At 32.3% G+C, this 20,977-nt stretch overlaps 1 protein-coding gene across 11 annotated transcripts in view; it reads left to right on the plus strand.

Moving 5' to 3' along the window:
- The window catches only part of MAPK10 (mitogen-activated protein kinase 10), a 324,375-nt gene that overhangs the window by 248,188 nt on the left and 55,210 nt on the right, over positions 1-20,977 (plus strand). For 8 of the 11 annotated variants that reach the window (XM_032239867.1, XM_032239875.1, XM_032239872.1 and 5 more), the window contains one exon: positions 19,489-19,671. In XM_032239867.1, the coding sequence (XP_032095758.1) occupies positions 19,489-19,671 (183 nt within the window). Of the gene's footprint in view, positions 1-3,925; positions 3,998-19,488; positions 19,672-20,977 lie in introns of all 11 variants that reach the window. The other 3 variants (XM_032239877.1, XM_032239871.1, XM_032239876.1) reach the window with 1 other exon arrangement.

A 20,977-nucleotide genomic window follows, 5' to 3' on the forward strand; every position in this document is an offset into this window, starting at 1 on the left:
TCCCAAAGTGCTGGGATTACAGGCGTGAGCCACCGCGCCCGGCAGTTAACTAATTTTAAAAGAAATGTTCTAATTTTATAGCTTTTAATTTTATAACAATTTTAATAAAATTATTACATAACTAGTTTTCAAAGCAGTGTTCTGATTTTAGAAAACTATATTAAATATTCTTACTATCATATGTTGAGTTATTCATTGGAAGAAAATTTGTATAAATTCTACGCTGAATGAAAATATACTTAGGTGTGTTAAGGAGAAGTCTCAGAAATTATGTTAAAAGAGCCACATAATCTCCTAGATAGGAAACATTTTCCAGAATAGAAGCTTACGTAATCCACAAATGGTTTAATCATGAATCGTGATCTGAACTATTAGACTGAGTGTGGAAGTAGCAATATAGTTCTTCATTTATTTAGATTTTACTTCCATGGCCTACATTACATCATGTCTGTCTCTTGGTTAAAAATAAAAAAAAGATAATTTAGTACAAACTAATTTCTGACAAATAATATGACGCAAAATTTTCAGAGATTCTCACTCAGAAAATTAATAACCATATTTTGGTAACACCAAAACTTACTTAACATTTCTTTTAAGGAAAGTGACTCAATTATCTGAGTGTTCCAATTGCAAATGAATCTGCCTTCTGCCTATGGAAATGATAGAATGATGATGGAAGAATGTGATGAATCAGAATTTTAAAAGCCAGCAGAATTCTACTTTGTCAGCATAAGTGTGCAGAACTCTTATAGAGACCCAAATGCTAAACCAGATTGTCTCAGAAAGCATAAAAATCCAGTTTCCAATAGTGATTGAATTTCCTAATTACTTATAAGGTGTATGCACAGTCTCTATTCATTGTAATACTTGACAATTTCATAAAATAATCTAGTCTTACCTTGATTAGCAAAATATATATATCACTAATATATACAAATGCATATTATATTAGTGTATTTATGTATCCCAATATAGATAAATCAGTAGAGGGAAGGCTTACCATCTTTCTGTTCAATAGGAGTTGATATAAAATTCTTTTATTACATATTATTTGCTAGTGGGGATGACAAATTCATGAATTTTGGTACAATGGCTTTATCTTGGGCCATAATCCTGTCTTGAGTACATAAAAATCCACATAAATGTATGTGTATATATTCAATTTTTGTAACTCAAGTAATAGAGCTTATCATTTCTAGGCACAAAGCTTAGCACTTTGGTAGCATAGATATAAATATGCTCTGGGGAGAGAATGATGAGTAAAGTTGAAATGGGAATTAGAAAGAGTTCTAGGATATTTTCACCCAGAAAGATTTATTAAAATAAAGAAAATGAAATTCAATATGTACATCAGAATTTCAGATCTAGAGCTTTTATCTCTGCATTGTTTTTATGCAACAGCTTTGTGATCTATTAAATCTATTAAAGATACATTTTAAATAAATGTTATTTTACATTGGAATATCCCCTAGATCCCCCACACAAAAAAGAGAACTGGGAGATATACCAGTTATTAATAGCAGTTATTAAATCAACAACTGCATAGAACCAATTGAGGCTAAGGCAACACAGAGACTAGAATTCCATTTAGGCCATCTCTTGTTATTGCTGTTGCTGTTGTTTAAAGGCATATGAAGAACAGTAAAAACAAAAACAAACACACACACAAAAAGGGATTTTAGCCTGAAAGATAAAATCAGCCAGTTTTAAGAGAGGTATGGTTAGGGATTACAGGTTGTAGTTACATATTTTAAGGTTATTATATGGATGAGGAAACAAGGTCATTCCTATTTACATAGTGAAGAGAAGTTCCATAAAGTCAATGTGATTCAATATGTAGGATGCCTTTCTAAGTGGTTTCAATAATAAAAGAGATTGCCTAGTGAGCAGTGAGTTTCCTCCATTGGAAAGATTTCTTTATTATAGATGTAAATATACAATATAATTATGTAAATTTAAAATAAATAAACCTTTTCCATATATATTTAATTCCCAAATATAATTTTAATGTTATTTAATACATGATGATGCATAAATAATATTTATTGGGAATTCACTATGTACCAGGGAATTGTGCAAGGATCTTTACCAGACATAACTTTTCAAGTCTTTCATAAAACTCTGCATAATAAATACAGTTTATCATCAATATTTTAGAGGATAAAATTGAGGTTTAGAGAGAAGTAACCTGGCCACGGTTACACAGTTAGAAAGCAATGGAGTCGGTTCTCTAGTAGAAAAAGATGAGTATATCTGCCAGAGATATTATAAAAAATAGTTTTGTACTAAATAAGAAATAGAAATGGATGCTTCCTAAGTCCCAGACAGCTTGATGGCAGAATCCATTTTTTCTAAATGTTTGAATGAAGACAGGCAAGAGAAAACACTGCACATCGAGTTTTTTGGTCTCAATATTTTTTGTGTATCTCTTCCACAACATCTATAAGATACAGATATACCATGAATAGCAATTTTGTCAAACTGGTCTCTGGACAGTATGATAGGAATACTTGCAATTTAAAAATAAATATTTTTCAGAGATTTTTTTTCTTTAATAAAAGATTTCTCAATACCAACCTGTTGTGAGACAGATATTACTTGAAATTATAAACACGTTCATAATAAAGAAGTACACAACTGTTTGCTCTATCTTTCCCTGATATTTTTGCATGTCAGTTGCTTTCCTAAACTGGAAGCAAACAAATTTGCTTCTTTGGGTATGCTTATCGCCCTCAAAGCTGTAACCATTTCTTTGCAGTGATCATTTTGTTTAGGTGTTAAATCAAACAATGGAAACTTTGGGTTTAACCCAAGTGAGATTTTCACATTGGAATGAATCTCATGAGGAACTCTTTAAGGTCACTGCCAAATTACAAGATGTAATTTGAAAAGTAAGTGGAGCAAAATTATATTGTGCTGCTATCTTAATGCCTTTCCCTGTTTGCTCCCCCTCAACATCCCTCATTCTTCTGGTTTATTTTTTTTTTCCTCATAAGTATGCCCCATCTCTCTTTCTGACTTTTGAGTAAAACAAATGAGTAACCAAGTATAGCTCAAGAAAGAGATACCCCTTTGTTGCTTTACCCTTCCCCATTTTGCCCCTCCCCGTGTGCACTCTGCCCTGGCTTCCTGGTTTTAAGTTCTGGATGATACCTGGCAATAGCAGAGAGATCATTCATTGTAATTTCACCTTGAATTCCAGGTTTCTTTACATTCACAGTCTCAGAAGAAGAATCAGCTCTTTAGACATGTTTTTTTCATGTTGAACCATCCCATTTTGAAAGCTAGCATTTCTTATCATTATAAAGCAACTGTGTTTATAAGAATAAGACAAGGCTTCCTGCTGAGAAACATGCCCCTTTGATGGGAGTCAATGAAACTAAGACAGCATATTCTGAAACATTCATTCTTGAACTGGCTTTTCACTTCTGGAACTGTATTTTATTGATAAATAAGAGTAAATGTGTTTTCTAAAAGTAACTCTTTTGAGGTTGCTGGCAGCTCAGCTTTTCTTTTTTCTTATTCAAATATGTATACAAGAGTAAAAAAGAAATCGATTTGCATATTAACACTAGCTAGAATAATTTATGATAAAAATCAGTAGGATTCTAGTAGATGAATGCAAATTAGACCTTTTAAATCGAAACCTAAATTAATCATTGAATTATAATTGCAATGTAATATTATTCTACTTTAGGTAACATTGGACAGCATTGTTAGTTCAGTTATATGACAGAAAAGGGCTTTGACAGTCTGTGTGCTCCCCTTTCTACTGTTTAAAATACTAATAATCATGGGACTGGCCTCTCATCCAGTCAGTGAAAAGTCAGGCTATTGCTCTATGGCATGGGTAGCCCAGTGTTTTCATTTATTTGTTGTTCTATTCCTGTGTTCTTGTTTATCTTCATTTCATTTTTGTTTTCAGTTGACATGTGGTCAGTAGGGTGCATCATGGGAGAAATGATAAAAGGTGCAGTGCTGTTTCCTGGCACTGATCGTATCCTTCTTAGCAGCCAGTGGTACCTCTGGGTGTTACTCTCAATTAATTCCCTTTTGTCTCAGATGCAATACTGCTTATGGCATTTGTTCACTGTCCCTAGAAAGTTTCTGTGAGACTCAATGTCAAATATTTACAAGCTGGCATTATGGCAGAGTAACTTTGTCTCCTAGTAAGATCTTATGTGGATAATACAGTAACAAATATGAAACAGTCAAACTGATATCAAAAGGTCTGCCTGAATTCAGCTCTACCAAACTAATAACATGGTGTACTTTTCTTTCTTGTTTTTGTTGTTGTAGATGTTTCAAAATTAAGATGTATTCATAGCTAGATAATAAATTAAAAAGTCTTTCAGTTCTAAGACTGAAGAGTTATACTTTGATATAATGAGAAATATTCATTTGGCATAGGCATTTTTATCAGATTCATGTTCTTCCACAAATACTTATTGGTTTATTTTCACATATATTTAGAAAGCATGCATGTGAATTTCATTTTACAGCTGATCAACTTTTTTCTAAAATTATTTTTCTTATTCGCTCCATTTATGGGAATAATATCTCTAATTCCTTCTCTTATTTTCTGCATTTTATTAACAAGCACAATAATTAAAACCTCATTAATTGATAATGGCTATATATATCTGAAGAAATACATTGAAATCACTTGAATAATTACAAGTGATTCTGTCTTAAGCAACAAATAATTAAGAAGTAAAGATCAAGGCTGGATGTAGCAGCACATGCCTGTAATCCCAACACTTTGGGAGGCTGAAGTGGAAGGATTACTTGAGCCCAGGAGTTTGAGACCAGCCTGGGCAGCAGAGCAAGATCCCTGTCTCTACAAAAAATAAAAATAAAAAATTTAGCCAGGCATGGTGGGAGCACCTGTAGTCTCAGCAACAAAGAAACCCTCTGGGAGGACAGCTTGAGCCTCAAGGTCAAAGCTGCAGTGAGCAGCGATTGTGCCGCTGCACTGCAGCCTAGGCGACAGAGTGAGACCCTGTCTCTAAACAAACAAAGAAACAAACAAAAAGATTCCAGAGGTTCTGCAGTATTAAATAGATATGGATAGTGTGTGATTAGTGATTAGTATATGGATGTTCATGGGTCCTAGCATCAGGCTTAAAAATTAGTTACTCCCTTAGTTAGTTAAATATCCCTCTACACTTAGTCACTTATGAAAGTTTTATGTTTTCATCCTACTAAAGATAAAACCTCTGCTTCAATAACATACTTCAAAAATAAAATTGAGCCTATAATAATGGGGTTTTAATGTCTTATTAGACTAAATCTAATTACTAATATGGTGCATCCATGGATGTTATAAATAGCCATTTTCTTTAAGTTTCTAACACCTACATTACAATTTTTTAGTAAATGTTTATAATGTAATGTATAAACTTGAGAATTAATATTTATATCTGGTTTTATATATATACATATATAAATATATATATATAGTTTCATACATATATTCTCTCTATATATTAAAAGAAATAGTTCTGGAAATGATTGAATTAGGCACTCAATTTTTGTTGGAAGAAAGAACTTAAAATACTTTGGTTAAAAATAAAGTTACACTGTTTTTACTTCTGATTATTCTTACTAAAAAGTTTTTTTCTAATCTTGCATTTGACACAATTTTAAAAAAAATCTGCCTATATTGCTGTTTTGTTTTCTAAATATACATTTTATTAAATGACATATAATTTACCACATCAATGATAATGCTATTTGAAACTATGCTGGCTTTCTAAAAACTAAATTCCCTTGGATTTCTTAAAAATCTGGAGGATTAAAAAAAAAATATTTCTTTTATTCCCAATTAATTATAACCTTGTGTTTGGTCTTTGGGAATAAATATAAAATTGTCTTTAAGTTTTGGCTGATTTTAGATAATTTGATGAAAATCGACTCAATTTGTTAACTTCTGGAAAAACTTTGTTTTTCCAGAAGTTCATTGTGGTTGAATAATTGGTTACTGAAATGAATAATTGCCACCTGTAAATTAAAATTAGTGTTTTAAAATGACTTTTGTTATGTTTGAGAGAGGAGCATCAAACACTGGGGCAGTTGGTGGGGGTAGGGGAGAGACGGGGGGGGTGAGAAGGGAGGGGAGAGTGGGGAGGGATAACATGGGGAGAAATGCCAGATACAGCATGCACCTAAAGTAAAATAAATAAATTTAAAAAAAAATTAAAACATTTCTACAACTGGCTTATTAAATACAATTTGACATTTCTTAGAATAGTTTCTTGGGAAAAGTTGCTTGTGTATCATTTTATAATTTGGGTGTCAAAATTTCTCATAAATAATTGTTTAGGGTTCTGGTAATGTGGCAGTATCACATTCAATGCCTTTGATATTTGGATATTAAGTCCTTTATGGGGCTCTTGTATGGGGACATATTTGTAAATTCTTGGAGGACAAATAGGAATCATTTTCTCAAGTATGTCTTAACAATTGTGGGCTGTGGTCTCTTAATAATTTCAAATTTAGTTAAAGTTTTAAATCAGTCTTTTTAAAGCAAATTATGAACACTGAATATCAAATAATTAACCTCTGAACATGTAAGACATTACTGATTTTTAAAATTCTGTTATTAGAAATGAGTTATCTGAAAAGACAATAAAATTATACCTAAATCTATTAGTAAAATAGAGACATTAAAATGGAGCTGGAGATATGCATATGTATGATATGCACCTATTTAATATATTATAAGGAGTTATAGTTTTTTAATCAATATATCCTCATTATATAAAAGCATTCTCAAAACAATAATTTCTAAAAGCTCTTGGAATATGAGCCATGCATCTCTTTTTTTAATTTTTAATTTTTCTGGGTACATAATAGGTATATATATTTATGGGGAACATGAGATGTTTTGATACAGGCATGCAATGCATAATAATCACATCATGGAAGATGGAATATCCACCCCCTCAAATATTTATCCTTTATGTTACAAACAATTTAATTATACTCTTTTAGTTATTTTAAAATGTACAATTAAATTATTATTTACTGTAGTCACCTTGTTGTGCTGTCAAATACTAGATCTTATTAATTCTTTCTTTTTCTTTTATCCATTAACCATGCCCACCCACCACTTGGTCTGCTATCCTTTCCAGCCTCTGGTAACTATCCTTCTACTCTCTATCTCCCTGAGTTCAATTGTTCTGATTTTTAAAATTAATTTAACGGCTGACTCGGTGGCTCAAGCCTGTAATCCCAGCACTTTGGGAGACCAAGGTAGGCAAATCACCTAAAGTCAGAGGTTCAAGACCAGCCTGGCCAACATGGTGAAAACATGTCTCTACTAAAAATACAAAAATAAGCCGGACATGTAGTGGCGGGTGCCTGTAATCCTAGCTACTCAGGAGGCTGAGGCAGAAGAATCCCTTGAACCTGGGAGGCGGAGCTTGCAGTGAGCCAAGGTTGAGCCACTGCACTCCAGCCTGGGTGACAGAGTAAGACTAGGTCTCAAAACAAAAAAATTAATTTTAAGTTCCAGGGTACATGTGCAGCATGTGCAGGTTTGTTACATAGGTAAACATACCATGGTGGTTTGCTGCATCTGTCAACCCATCACAGGTATTAAGTGCAGCATCCATTAGCTGTTTTTCCTAATGCTCTCCCTCCTCCCACTCTGCCCCCCAACAGGGCCTAGTGTATATTATTCCCCTCCCTGTGTCCATGTGTTCTCATTGTTCAGCTCTCACTTATAAGTGAGAACATGCAATGTTTGTCTTTCTGTGCCTTATCATTTCACTTAACATTTTAAAATGTACCACATTTTCTTTATTCATTCATCTGTTGATGGATGCTTAGGTTGCTTCCAAATGTTGGCTATTGTGAACAGTGCTGCAACAAACATGGGAGTGCAGAAATCTCTTCAAAATAGGGATTTCGTTTCTTTTGGGTATATACCCAGCAGTGGGATTGCCAGATCATATCGTAGCTCTATATTTAGTTTTTTGAGGAACCACAAAACTGTTCTCCATAGTTATTATACTAACTTACAGTTCTGAGAGTGCACAAGCATTCCCTTTCCTCCACATCTTCCCCAGTGTTTATTGTTGCCTGTTTTTGGATATAAGCTATTTTAACTGGGATGAGATGATATCTCATTGTAGTTTTGATTTGCATTTCTCTGATTATCAGTGATGTTAGCACTTTTTCATATGCCTGTTTGTCATTTGAATATCTTCTTTTGACAAATGTCTATTTAAATCTTGCCCATTTTTATTCAGATTATTAGATTTTTTCTTATAGAGTTGTTTGAGCTTATACATTCTGGTTATTAATCACTTGTCATATGAGTAGCTTGCAAATACTTTCTCTCATTCTGTAGGTTGTCTCTTCACTTTGTTGATTGTTTTCGTGCTGTGCAGAAGCTTTTTAGCTTGACGTGATCCCATTTGTCCATTTTTGCTTTGCTTGCTTGTGTTTGGGAGGTATTATTCAAGAAATCTTTGCCCAGACCAATGTCCTAGAGAATTTCCCCAATGTTTTCTGATAGAAGATTGATAATTTATAGTCTTATATTTATGTCTTTAATCCATTTTGATTGAATTTTTGTATATGGTGAGAGATAGGGATCTAGTTTTATTCTCCTGCATACGGATATCCAGTTTTCCCACACAATTTATTGAGGGGACTATGTTTTCTCCAGTTTATGTTCTTGGCACCTTTGTTGAAAATGAGTTCACTGTAGGTGTGTGGATTTGTTTCTGGGTTCTATTTTCTGTTCTATTATTCTATGTGTCTGTTTTTATGCCAGTATCATGCTGTTTGGTTACTATAGTTCTGTAGTATAATTTGAAGTTGGGTAATGTGATTCATCTAGTTATGTTCTTTTTGCTTAGGATAGCTTTGGCTATTCTAGGTCTTTTGTGGTTCCATATAAACTTTAGGATTGTGTTTTCTATATGTGAAGAATGCCACTGGTATTTTGATAGGGACTACATTGAATCATAGATTGCTCTGGGTACTATGGACATGTTAACAATATTTGTTTTTCCAATCCATGAATATATAATATCTTTCCATTTTTTTGTTTGCTATTCAATTTTTTTCAACAGTGTTTTAGAGTTTTTATTATAGCGATCTCCCACTTGTTTGCTTAAATTACTTCTTTGGTACTTTATTTTATTTGTAGATATTATAAATGGGATCACTCTTTTGATTTCTTTTTCAGATTGCTCACTGATGTCATATAGAAATGCTACTGATTTTTGTTTGTTAATTTTGTATACTGCAACTTTACTGAATTTATCAATTTAAATGTTTTTTTTTTGATGGAGTCTTTGTTTTTGCAAACATAACGTCATATAACCTGCAAACAAGAATAGTTTGACTTCTTTTCCAAGTCGAATGGTCCAGAAATGCCATCTAAGAGCCAAATAATGAAATTGGTACCTCAAGAGCCTGCTTGGTCCTCTACCCACACTGTGGCTAAGCTGGTGCCTAAGGTACAAGACAAAATCCCCTTTATTTTCTCTCTGCTGTTTTGTCTCAACCCATAGTCACCACGATTGGGAATGTGCCGAGTCTCACCTGAGGCCAGCAAGTCTCAGAGTTTCACCCAAGCCCCTCAACGTAGCACCTGGGTATTGCTGCTGGTTATTCAGGGCCCAAGGACCCTTCAGTTAGCAGGTGATGAATTCTGATACGAATTGGTCTTTCCCTTTAAGGCAATGGATTCTCTTCTGTTCTACGGTGTATCTAGAAATCTCATATGGAAACTGGGGGCTGGAAGGGAGGCCACACAACTCTGATTGTTGTCCTGGCCTACTGTGGTTGAGCTGATATCCAAAATGCAAGACAAAGTTCTTTGCACTCTTCCCTCTCCTCTCCTCACGTGAATGGAAGAGGTCTCTTTTGGAACCGTGAGCTCTGCACCATGACACTGATGACCCAAGGCATTTATTATTAGGAAAACCTTGTACATATGCCCTTGTAAACATATATTCATAGCACCATGGTTTGTAAAAGAAAAAACAATAAAATCTGTATATATTCCAAAGTCTACTTATAGGATGATGAGTTAGTTATAGATGATGAGTTAGTTATTAGTTAGTTACCCATAGACTGAAATACTACTCAGCTATGAAAATGACTTAACCATGTCCAGTCCATAACATGAATAAATCTGAAAAATACAATGTTAAGTTTTTTAAAAAGCAAGTTACAAGAAAGTGACTTAACCATGTCCAGTCCATAAACATGAATAAATCTGAAAAATATAATGTTAAGTTTTTTAAAAGCAAGTCACAAGATAATGAGTTAGGGGAGGGGTGATGCCAGCACTCCCTTAGTTGCTCTGGCTGGTGTCTCAGTAGGTCACATGTCCCAAAAGTCCATTGACTCTGAGCCTAGTTCAGGACTAGGATTCTCCTAGGAGTTTCAGTCCTAGTGACCTAGACTGCCTTTCAAGTTTATTCTCAGCCCAGAGCAGTTTAGCCTGGTGTGGGAACTCAAGTACTGATTGTTGGGATTGGCGATTCCCCTCTGACTAAGGCTGGTTTAAATGCGCCTCCTGTGGGCAGGTGTTCGCTGAGTTTGGTTTGGTTTTACTTTCTGCTATAACAAGGGCAGCATTGAGTTCAATTCCTTACAATTGCAGCTCTCCCTCTTCCTGTCACACAGAGTTATTCTTTGCACCATGCTGCTGGGGATGGGGAAGGGGTGGGACTGGCAATTCAAGACAGTTTCTCCTGGCTTTCAGTACCTCTTTCAACAATATGGGAATTTAAAACAGGTACTGTGAGTGGTCATCTGATTGTTAGTCCCTATGAAGGTGTTTTTTGGTATAGGTAGTTGTTAAATTAGGGTCCTTTTAGGGGGAATGATTGGTGGAGCCTTCTAGTTTGCCATCCTGTTCTGCCTCCTCAGACACATGTCTTAATATATGAACTAACTCAAGAGCAAAACTTAAAATGTTGAAAAGATATTCTTGTATCTTTTGTGCCTACAAAAGTTTGACACGTTGTTTTTAGTAGTAAGAAATTTAGATAACCACACAGTTCTTAAAGGATTTTTATATGCTACATTATAGTAGATAATGTTAATTGAATTTTATTCAATCAAATATGTTTTTAATGCTCTATAAAAGAATCAAAATTTAACTGTTGGGATAATTTTGAGGAGGGGAGTTGCAATTAATTATATCATATTTGACATTTTATTTAAGAAATTGTAAGATATTTTATATTAAACAAGTGAGTTAATATTAAAAGCATAGCTTTTGAATAGGATTAATAAATAGACACACATATGCTACCATTCAGGTTAAAAAACAGTACATTCCCAATGCTACTTAATATTTTTATGTGCTCCACAGCAGCGACATCCTCCCATTTCCACACAGAGTTAGCCATAGTTCTAAATATCTGTTTTTACTGTATCTGTGATTTTCCTTATGTTTTTACTATATGCATATTTATCTTTAAACAATCTATGGTTTAGTTTTATGTATTTTGCATGCCATACTGTCATCATTATCTTGTGACTTGCTTTTTAAAAAACTTAACATTATATTTTTCAGATTTATTCACGTTTATGGACTGGACATGGTTAACTCATTTTCATTGCTGAATAGTATTTCAGTCTATGGGTATCTTTAACTCATTATCCTATAAGTAGACTTTGGAATATATACAGATTTTATTGTTTTTTTTCTTTTACAAACCATAGTGCTATGAATATATGTTTACAAGAGCACATGTGCAAGGTTTTCTTAATAATAAATGCCTGGAATCATAGGTGTACACATTTTTAACTTTCCCATGTAATATCAAATTGATTTCTAGAGTAACAGTTTATATACATGGTCCACATCCTCATCAACTTTTGCTATTGTCATATTTATTTTTAAATTTGTTACCAATCCCTTGTATTTAAAATACTATTTCATTGGAGGTTTAATTTACACTTCCTTGTCTACAAGGGAGGCTAAGGATATTTTTCTATGTTCACAGGCCACTAGCATTTTCCTTTGATAAAATATCTCTTATAAAACAAAGAATGAACACAGTTTTTTCTGTTGTGTTTTTTTCCTGTTGATTAGTAGACATTCTTTATATAATTTGGCATCTAATTTTTGTCAGTTTTATGTGTTGCAAATATCTTCTTGTATTTGGATTATTTTCCCATTTTATTTTATAGTAATTTTAGAAGCTGGCAGTCTGTCTTTTCCTATAATTTATATGTTTTATGTCTTCACAATCATTTGATACTGCTATATTGTGCTATAACTTTACTGGAAATATTTTAAAGTTTGGTTTCTTACAGTTAAACCATTAGTCCACATGGAATTGATTTTTTTTTTCTGTGTGAAAGAATCCACTTTATTCGAGTTTCAATTATTGATTAGCTTACTTTTTCTTTACAGATCTATAATGCTGTCTCTCTAATAAGTCTCCACATATTTGGGGGAGGAGTGTTAAGTCCTAGGCTCTGTGTTCTGTTCCACTGGTTCGTCTGTCTCTGGACCATGAACACCCTGTCTTAATGAATATAAATATATGCTCTTCACTTACATCAGTTAGGGTAAATACCCTTCTTTTTTTCTCTTGGTTATCTTCAGAAGTATCTTGACTATTAATGCACCATTGCTCTTCTATTAAGATTTTAGAATTGGCTTACTAACTTTTTAAAAAAATCCCTATTGGTATTTATTTTGGAGTTGTATTTAAAGTTCAATTTTTAATAAAATGCTATTTTAATTAAGATGATTATTTTAATCTTTCTCTTGAACATAAAAGGATCTTGGAAAATGCTAATTTAGATAATTATTGTCCTGACTTAAATAGGCTATCTATGTCCAGTATTTTAGTTTTCTTTTTAGGCTCATCAATTGACAATATTGTGATTTTTATTTTCTTTGCATAAATGTGGTTTGTTTATACTTACCCTTATGATTGCTATTTTTTGGCCTATCACTACCCCTTACATTTTGACCTTTTATTTTGAGATTATTATTATTTTCTCCTTAAGTATGTCTTTAGGAAGTATCTTTAGTGGAGTGTTTGATATTAAAACTCTATTTTAATTGAGGTTCCCTTATCTGAAAGATAGTTTGGTTATAGAATTTTACAGTGAAATTGATTTTCTTTTGGCGTTTAAAGATATTATTCTACTTGCTTTTTTTTTCCAGTATTGCTGGTAAATAATCAGTTGTCAGTGTAATAGGCATATTAGCAGATAATCTGTCCTTTTCCTTCATTTGGGATTTTTTTTTCTTGGGTATTTGATTATCTGCTGTTTCTCTACTATGAGACTCGGTATGGATTTCTTTTTATTTATCTTCCTTGAGAATCATTGTTTCCTAGATTCCAACCTTTCTTCAGTTACTGGAATTTCTCAGCTGTTGTTTCTTTGAATATTTTATTTCTTCCATTCTTTGTATTCTGTCTGTACAAAACTCTGATTGGGTGTAAAATAGACATTAATTTATAACATAAATATTTTTGAGCACCTACTGTATACTGGGTACTTCTTGTCTCCAGAAATACATTAGTAAAAAAAAAAAAAAAACTGACAAAAATTCTTATTATCATGATATTTACATTAAAAAATGCAAGATACTAAAAGAAGGTGATAATAGCTATAGAATAAGAGAGACCAAAATGCTAGGATGGAGGCAAGAACAACCTCTATCTTCCTTTTTTAGTTTAAATATCAAAAGTTTTTTTCAACTATGCTTTAAGTGGTATATTTTCTTGACCTCATATAAGCTTGATTGCCTCTTCTTAACTTCCACTGTATGTAGTATTATATACAGAAATGAACGTAATTTTCTAGATTTGGCCTTACAAAACAGAGTGCAGTGTCCCTGAATTTCTCTTAAGTAGAGTCTATATTTCTGTTAGTGTAGACTGTTTGTATTAGCTCTTTTGTTTATAATTATTTACCAAATTGGAAAGGGCTTTAATACTTTTCAGCTTTAAAATAGAGATGCCAAATTACATGATCTCCAAGGCCTCTTCCCACTTTCAAAATACTATCTCATGCTGAGAGAATCAAGTCCAATATTTTTGAGATCAGAATATCATACAACTGAATGATATTTACAAAAATGTCATTTTTGTAAATATCATTCAGTTGCTATTTACAAAAAAATAAAACTACCAACAAAAAATTAGTCTTGTAAGAGGCCTATGCAAATGAAACTCCCCAAAGATTAACCTTCAATAGCTTAATGAAAATTCTGCCATTGCAACACATTAGTATATATTGGATTTCCTTGTAAGTTACATGCCTCTCCATTTTTTAAATTTTTTTAATAATATTATTGATCACCTACTCTCTTTCAACTGTGAATTTTATCTCTGTGAATATGGTAAATGTAGGATTTATATCTAATTTATTTTTGATTTCCTCAAAATACTTAGCATAGTTTCACATAATAGGTTGTCAATATACATTTTTTATATCAGTGAGGAGATTGACAAATATTTACAAGTGTTTCTCAACCTCAGCAGTATTGACATTTTAGACTGAATAGTTCTGTATTCTGGGCATTTTTTTTTTATTTCTAAGTAGGGATAGAATATAATAGTGAATAGATTTATATAAAGTTCCAAATATTAGCCTTTGGATATTCCATGTCCCATATTGTAACACTAGCAATGTGCTAGTGCCAGAGTACAAATGGCCTTTTATTTAATTTTCCAGCTTCATGTTGTGGATGTGTTTTGGCTTACAATTCTTCTTTCTATGCTCAACTATAATTAAAACAGATGTTAGTTACAATTGTTCATTAAGTCTTATTCATATTTCCTGTTACCAGAATCTGACAAGGACTTTTGAAAGGAAAATAACATTTTCAAATAAAAAATACCCTAAAAACATTTTTTTAAAGAAACAAAACAATTCAAAACATAAACCTGGAAATCTAGATTCAGAACTCTATATATTTGTGCATATATACACATATATATCTCTTTATAATTATTTTTAGAAAAAAATTCTTTTAACCACAAATTTAATCACAAGGAACTATAATTAGTACTTTCCACGGTAATAGCAGCATACAATTTTAGTTCTCCCACAGATGATGAGGGACAGAATTCTTCTCCATTTACTGGGAGCCTACAAGTGCCACTTACTATAATTTCCCATGGACTTTGCAGGAAAATTGCATGGGCAAAGAAATAGAGATTAGTACTTTTCTTTCTCCAAGTATTCTCAGGTGAATGACCCCCAATTTTTCGGTAACAAATAGGTGTGGAATAATCTTTTGGTGAATCTGATCCTATTCTTATTTGTATCATAAAACTGAAACATGTTAGCATTTTATTCTTACAGCTGGACTTCGTAACTCACAAGAGACTTTTGGTATATTCTACACTAGTATTTCTCAAAATATAATCCCATACTTGATTACAATTACCACTGGTGTTTTTGTGATATCAGCCCAGACCTGTGGACTCAGAATCTTGCAGATCAATGAGTAGGGAGAAGGGATCTGTATTTTTGTAAGTTCCCTGTGTTATGAATATTCAAGTTTGGGAACCACTGTTTAATATAATAATGCCTAATACATGGCTTATGTGCCTTAATTTCCTTATTGTGCATCTGTTGCAGACATAATAATTGATCACAACATTTTTTCCTGCAAAGCTAATATAAAGCCACATAAATCTACTCAACATTGTGCCTAAACAGCTGGTTGGCGTGGATGACAAGTCTCTCTTGGAACGATTCTATACCAACATTGCAATTTGGCAATATTGTCCTTCCCTAAGGACATAGCTAAGAATTTAGAGAGAAACACTGATGTTCTTTAAATTGCAAAGAGAAGTCAGAAAATTTTTGCATAAAGAATTGGTTATAAGGCCTAGAGCAGAGTAGAAAGCAAGTCAGAAACTATGAAGTGTCAGCTCTGGAAATCACATTCATAACAACAAAAACAATCAATGATAGAGGAAAACATAAACAGATGATGTAGTCATTCAAAGGACACAATTAAATGAGGCCATTAAATAGCTCTTTATGATTCTATTTAGTAAGCTCTGAAGGCTAAAATATGGATGGCACAAATTATTTTCATAATTATGACCCAAAATACCCAGAAAAGGATAAGTCTTATAAGGGCCTGTGCAATGAAGAGGCCCCAAAATTGACCTTTTCATACCTTAGGTTCAAGGCATTATTGTTTTAGAAAGTTCCCTAACAAAGGAAGCTAAAGAAAGAGAAGTGCTTGAAATGTAAGTTATTATCTAATTGATAATATTAATTAAAAATATTTTCAATCTTAGGTTTTCAGATACTCATTTTTACATTTATATTTATTTGTTTATTCTCCTATTGTAATACTATTTATTGAAGAACTCAGTAATAACATTTGTATATTGTCTTGACATCATGCTCTGTAAAATTGAACTTCTTGCAATATAGTCCCACTTTTATGCAATCAATTTAGAATGATATCAGGTGATTTACTGTCAAATAATTCTTACTAAATGTCCCTTTTCCATTTGTATTCAATTAATTTGATAAGGGTATATGTTAAGGTGATAATTTCTTAAGCAGTACATCAAAAATATAAAAACAAATATACTTATTGCTTTTGTGATAACTGCACAGAGCTAGGATCTGTAAATCCTCACTCTGTGTAGTATAAAGATGATAACTTATGGATATTGTAAAGCCAATAAATTATTCTTCAAAAATGGTTTTCGTCATTCTTTAAAAAATATTTATCATGTTAATAATTAACACATAATCATAAAATCTAGTCAATATTTTATGTATTTTAAAAATGTAATCATTGTGGAGATCTGTTTTTCCATTTAAAATGTCACCTATTTTTTATATAAAATATTAAGAAAACTAATTGTTTCATGGCAATATGTTAACCAGATAGACTAAGGAAGGGGCTTCAGAGACATTCTTTAAGGGAATTGCTTCTGACAAAACACACCATTAATTTTATGGCCATATTAAAGCAACTTTTTACCATATCATTCCAAATTTACTCTTTTCCTTACTGGAATACTTGAAATAAGCACTGAACATGCAAACAAGAGATGGGACTTCTAGCCTTGGCTTAGGTTAGGTTAATTACTACTATAAAGAAAAATCATGTACTCAACTAAATTGTACATAGTGGTTCATGTTAGTATCCCATGAACACCTGGAAAACAAGTACTTACCATATGCAGATATACATACCCATATGTTTATGGGAAGAAAAAACTTGCAATGGATTGGTTAAATAAAGACACAGACTTTTAAAGATGGCTGCAACACAGATTTGCAGTGTGAACGTTTAACTATTTCATTGACAATGATAAAGATTCTTGCCACCCTTCTTCTTGTAAGCCATTGCATCGAGAACCACAACAGTGTTTCATTTAAAAGCAATCTAAGGCAGGAATGAACACGAGTGTGTCTATGGACTCTAATTATGATTTATTAAAAGATGCATTTTTAACAATTCTTATTTAACAAATTCCAGAATATCTGACTCTCTTTAAACTTTAATGTAGAAGCATCACTTTTTTTGTTTTGGGAATACTTCTTTAAAAGCAATTCTTTACTGTATATCTTTATGATTCTAGCAAATGTAATTAGGATGTAATACTATGTTGGGATTATTTTGCCAACTTTGTTAAATGACTTAGTTACAGAAAATATGACATCCTCTTAGCCTCTATTTTAAGTTTGACATCAAATAGTTAGAATTTTGAGGAAGTTTGGCCAATGATGAAATGATAGCTTGGTAGGGCATGGTAACCCAACTTTAAAAAATATATCTCTTCATAATTTGTAATGACAAGCTCTTAGGTTTTATTTTACTATACTAATGTATTCTATTCAGTACGTCTACGTACTATGGATATAGCTTACCTATATCCATAGTAGTAATACAGGCTCTTGTCTAAGAGTAATTTGTAACTCTAACCTTATATAATGTTTTAGTTTTATTATTTCTAGTGAATTACTACTGCATTTTCTCATGAACGTGATAATTAGATGAGCTTTTATCAAAACATGTTCTTATTTAATTATTGCTACTATTTTGTACAGGAATGTTATTGTTTTTCCCACATTTGTTTCTTATGTTGATAGTCTGTAGTTACATGTTTTTTATTTATATATTTATTTATTCCAATAACTGAGAGAATATGTAGTAATTTAAGTTTTATTCAGCCAGATTACAGGGAGGAAGAAGAGGATTTGCAAATTAATTTGATTTTATCTTTGTTCAATCTCCTAGCTACTGTGTATTATATATTTATTTTTGTTGAATACAGTTAAGCTTATATTTAATCAGGATTGACAATCTTTTTTAGTCCAAACCTCTTGAATAACTAGGAGTAAAGACTTTACAAACTTCAACTAAGTAATATTATAGTAAGAGTCCCTTAACTGTCATACCGTACCTTAGTGGAATGAATTAACCAAACACAAAAGAACAGAGTTGTAGAAGAATAAGCAATGTAGGAGAGAATACTGCTTGCAGTATTGGATGTAAGGGGAATTTCCAAGGTCTCTATTATTCACTGACACATGGCAAGGAAAACTGTTTGAAATCAGTTGTTTCCAGCTGGTTCTTCAGAGTAGATGGTGTTTATCACTCTCAAGGCTCTGATATGTCAAATAGTAATGATAGATGATAAAAAGAATCTTAGTCAGTGAGTTTGTCTGCCAAAAGAGCTAGCTCCGATTTAAGAGGGTATTAATTTTCATAGAGAGGCAATATTTTTTCTGTGGTATTCCTTAAACTTAATGTACTTTCTAAACTTGGATGTACTCGGATAGAAATCTGTTGTTTTAAATTGAAATTCCTCTGTTCACTCACATATTTCATTGAAAACAATATTCAGTAATGTCAGTGGTAAAAATAAGTATGAAATAGGTGATTTCTTTCTTTAATAAATATGATTTTTAGGAATTTGGCAAAGAACTGAGCTGTTTTACTGTCAAAAGTTGTATTGATATGCATGACGTATACAAATAGAAAAAAATTCCAGAGTTTTAGAGAAAAAAAAATATCTTAAAGGTAATTTAGGAAAATGTAAATGAATATAATCTAAAATACTTGTTTACTTGTCATTTAAAAATATAAATAATAGAGGTAACTTCAGGATAAAAACGTCACTATAATGTGTCGTTATATATTTTTATTCTAAGGCACGTGATTATATAGAAGTTTATCTGAAGAATATGAGATTCGTCTTGTGTTATTTGAATAACTTTTTATCTGTACAATGCAAAGACTATTTCATGATATCTTATTTTGTTAAATAATTACTAGTTTTCCAAAAGTATATAAGTTTCATAAGTGAATTTAAAATTTCAAGAAGACTCATACGCTGACAAGTCTGATTTTGCATTTTCATGCTTTGTTGCTTATTAATCCTCTAGTTGCATTAGTGACTGTTTAGGACTTTGAGAAGAGTTAGCCTCCCAGTTGTTGAAAGGCTAGTGGTCTGTACTTCCTTTTTCCCTTAACTGTTCAATTCTCAGATATTGACCAGTGGAATAAGGTAATTGAACAACTAGGAACACCATGTCCAGAATTCATGAAGAAATTGCAACCCACAGTAAGAAACTATGTGGAGAATCGGCCCAAGTATGCAGGACTCACCTTCCCCAAGCTCTTCCCAGATTCCCTCTTCCCAGCGGACTCTGAGCACAATAAACTCAAAGGTATGCTCTTCAAGAATGACTTAAGAACAACTATGAGGGTGAGGGGCCAAACAAGTACACAGTATAGAGACATCAGCCTTTTTCTCTTTGTTTCCTTTTATGTTTAGTTGACACATGATAATCGTGCATATTTATGGAATACAGGGTGATATTTTGAAATGTGTATGGAAGTATAATGGTCAAATCAGAGCAGTTGGTATAACCTATCACATCAAACATTGATCAGTTCTTTAATTGGCACAATTTCAAGTTAAAGAGAGATATTTCTTGGAAGATCTTTCCTACAAAGGGGAGAAACCATGGATTTTAGATCTGAATATTCAGAGGGAAGGATAGTGTGATGATGCTGTGCACTATGTATTTCATGGGGGGTTATTTAGAATCCTAAACTTATTTAACTCTGAAAGACCAATATAATATACATATATACATTGAAATCATGGTTTCAACCCTTTTTATTACCTAAAAATATTTTCAGTGCAAAGTTTAGTTGCAAGATTTTGGAGATGCAGATCTGAATTTCTTTTTTTTGTTAAAAATTTATGGAGTGCTTAAATTATTTTTTATTTTAAAATAGTAACTGAGATTTTATATACATTTTTTATTCAATATAAACACTTCCATTGATAAGTCATTTTTTCCTATCACTTTGTTGGCAGTTAATGTATTTGAGTAACAAATATCTTCACCCACAAAATTGACTTGATAATGCCTCAGTCTCATTTGGAGACATGGAATAAATTTGGCAATGCATAAATTGTAATATAAATAATAATACCAAATTCTTATAATTTGGGACACTCCTGGAAATCTGATTTTGAAATAAATCTGTTTCCCTCCTGCCTGGCTTCAAATATGTCCCTCTGCCTTAAAGTCTGTATGACCCTGAGCAAGTTACCTAATTTTTCTTTCCTTCTTTTAACAAATGAACATAGAGGGAACCTACCTTATAGGGTTGTTGGGAAGATTAATTGACTTAATAATTTGTCGAACACTTAGAGCAGTGCCTGGCTCACTGTGGGTGCTCAGTGACATTAAATATAATAAAAATAGTGTTTTAAGATGTATCTATAAATTATCAAAAAATAAAAACTTAGGACACATGCTTTTTAAATTTAGTCCCGAATGTTATATGAACAAATTAATTATCTACAGAGTTAACTTACAAACTTAATATGTATAGCTGAGGAAGACTTAAAGGAAATGAGGAATCTAAAATGTGGTGCCACTGTTTTCCAGGATGTTTTTATATCTTCTGAACTTTTATCTAATGGGTTTTAAATGTGCAACACTGTTTCTGAGCTCT

This window comes from Sapajus apella, unplaced genomic scaffold (assembly GCF_009761245.1).
Source record: "Sapajus apella isolate SASKATOON/1434 unplaced genomic scaffold, GSC_monkey_1.0 scaffold45, whole genome shotgun sequence".
NCBI lineage: Eukaryota > Metazoa > Chordata > Mammalia > Primates > Cebidae > Sapajus > Sapajus apella.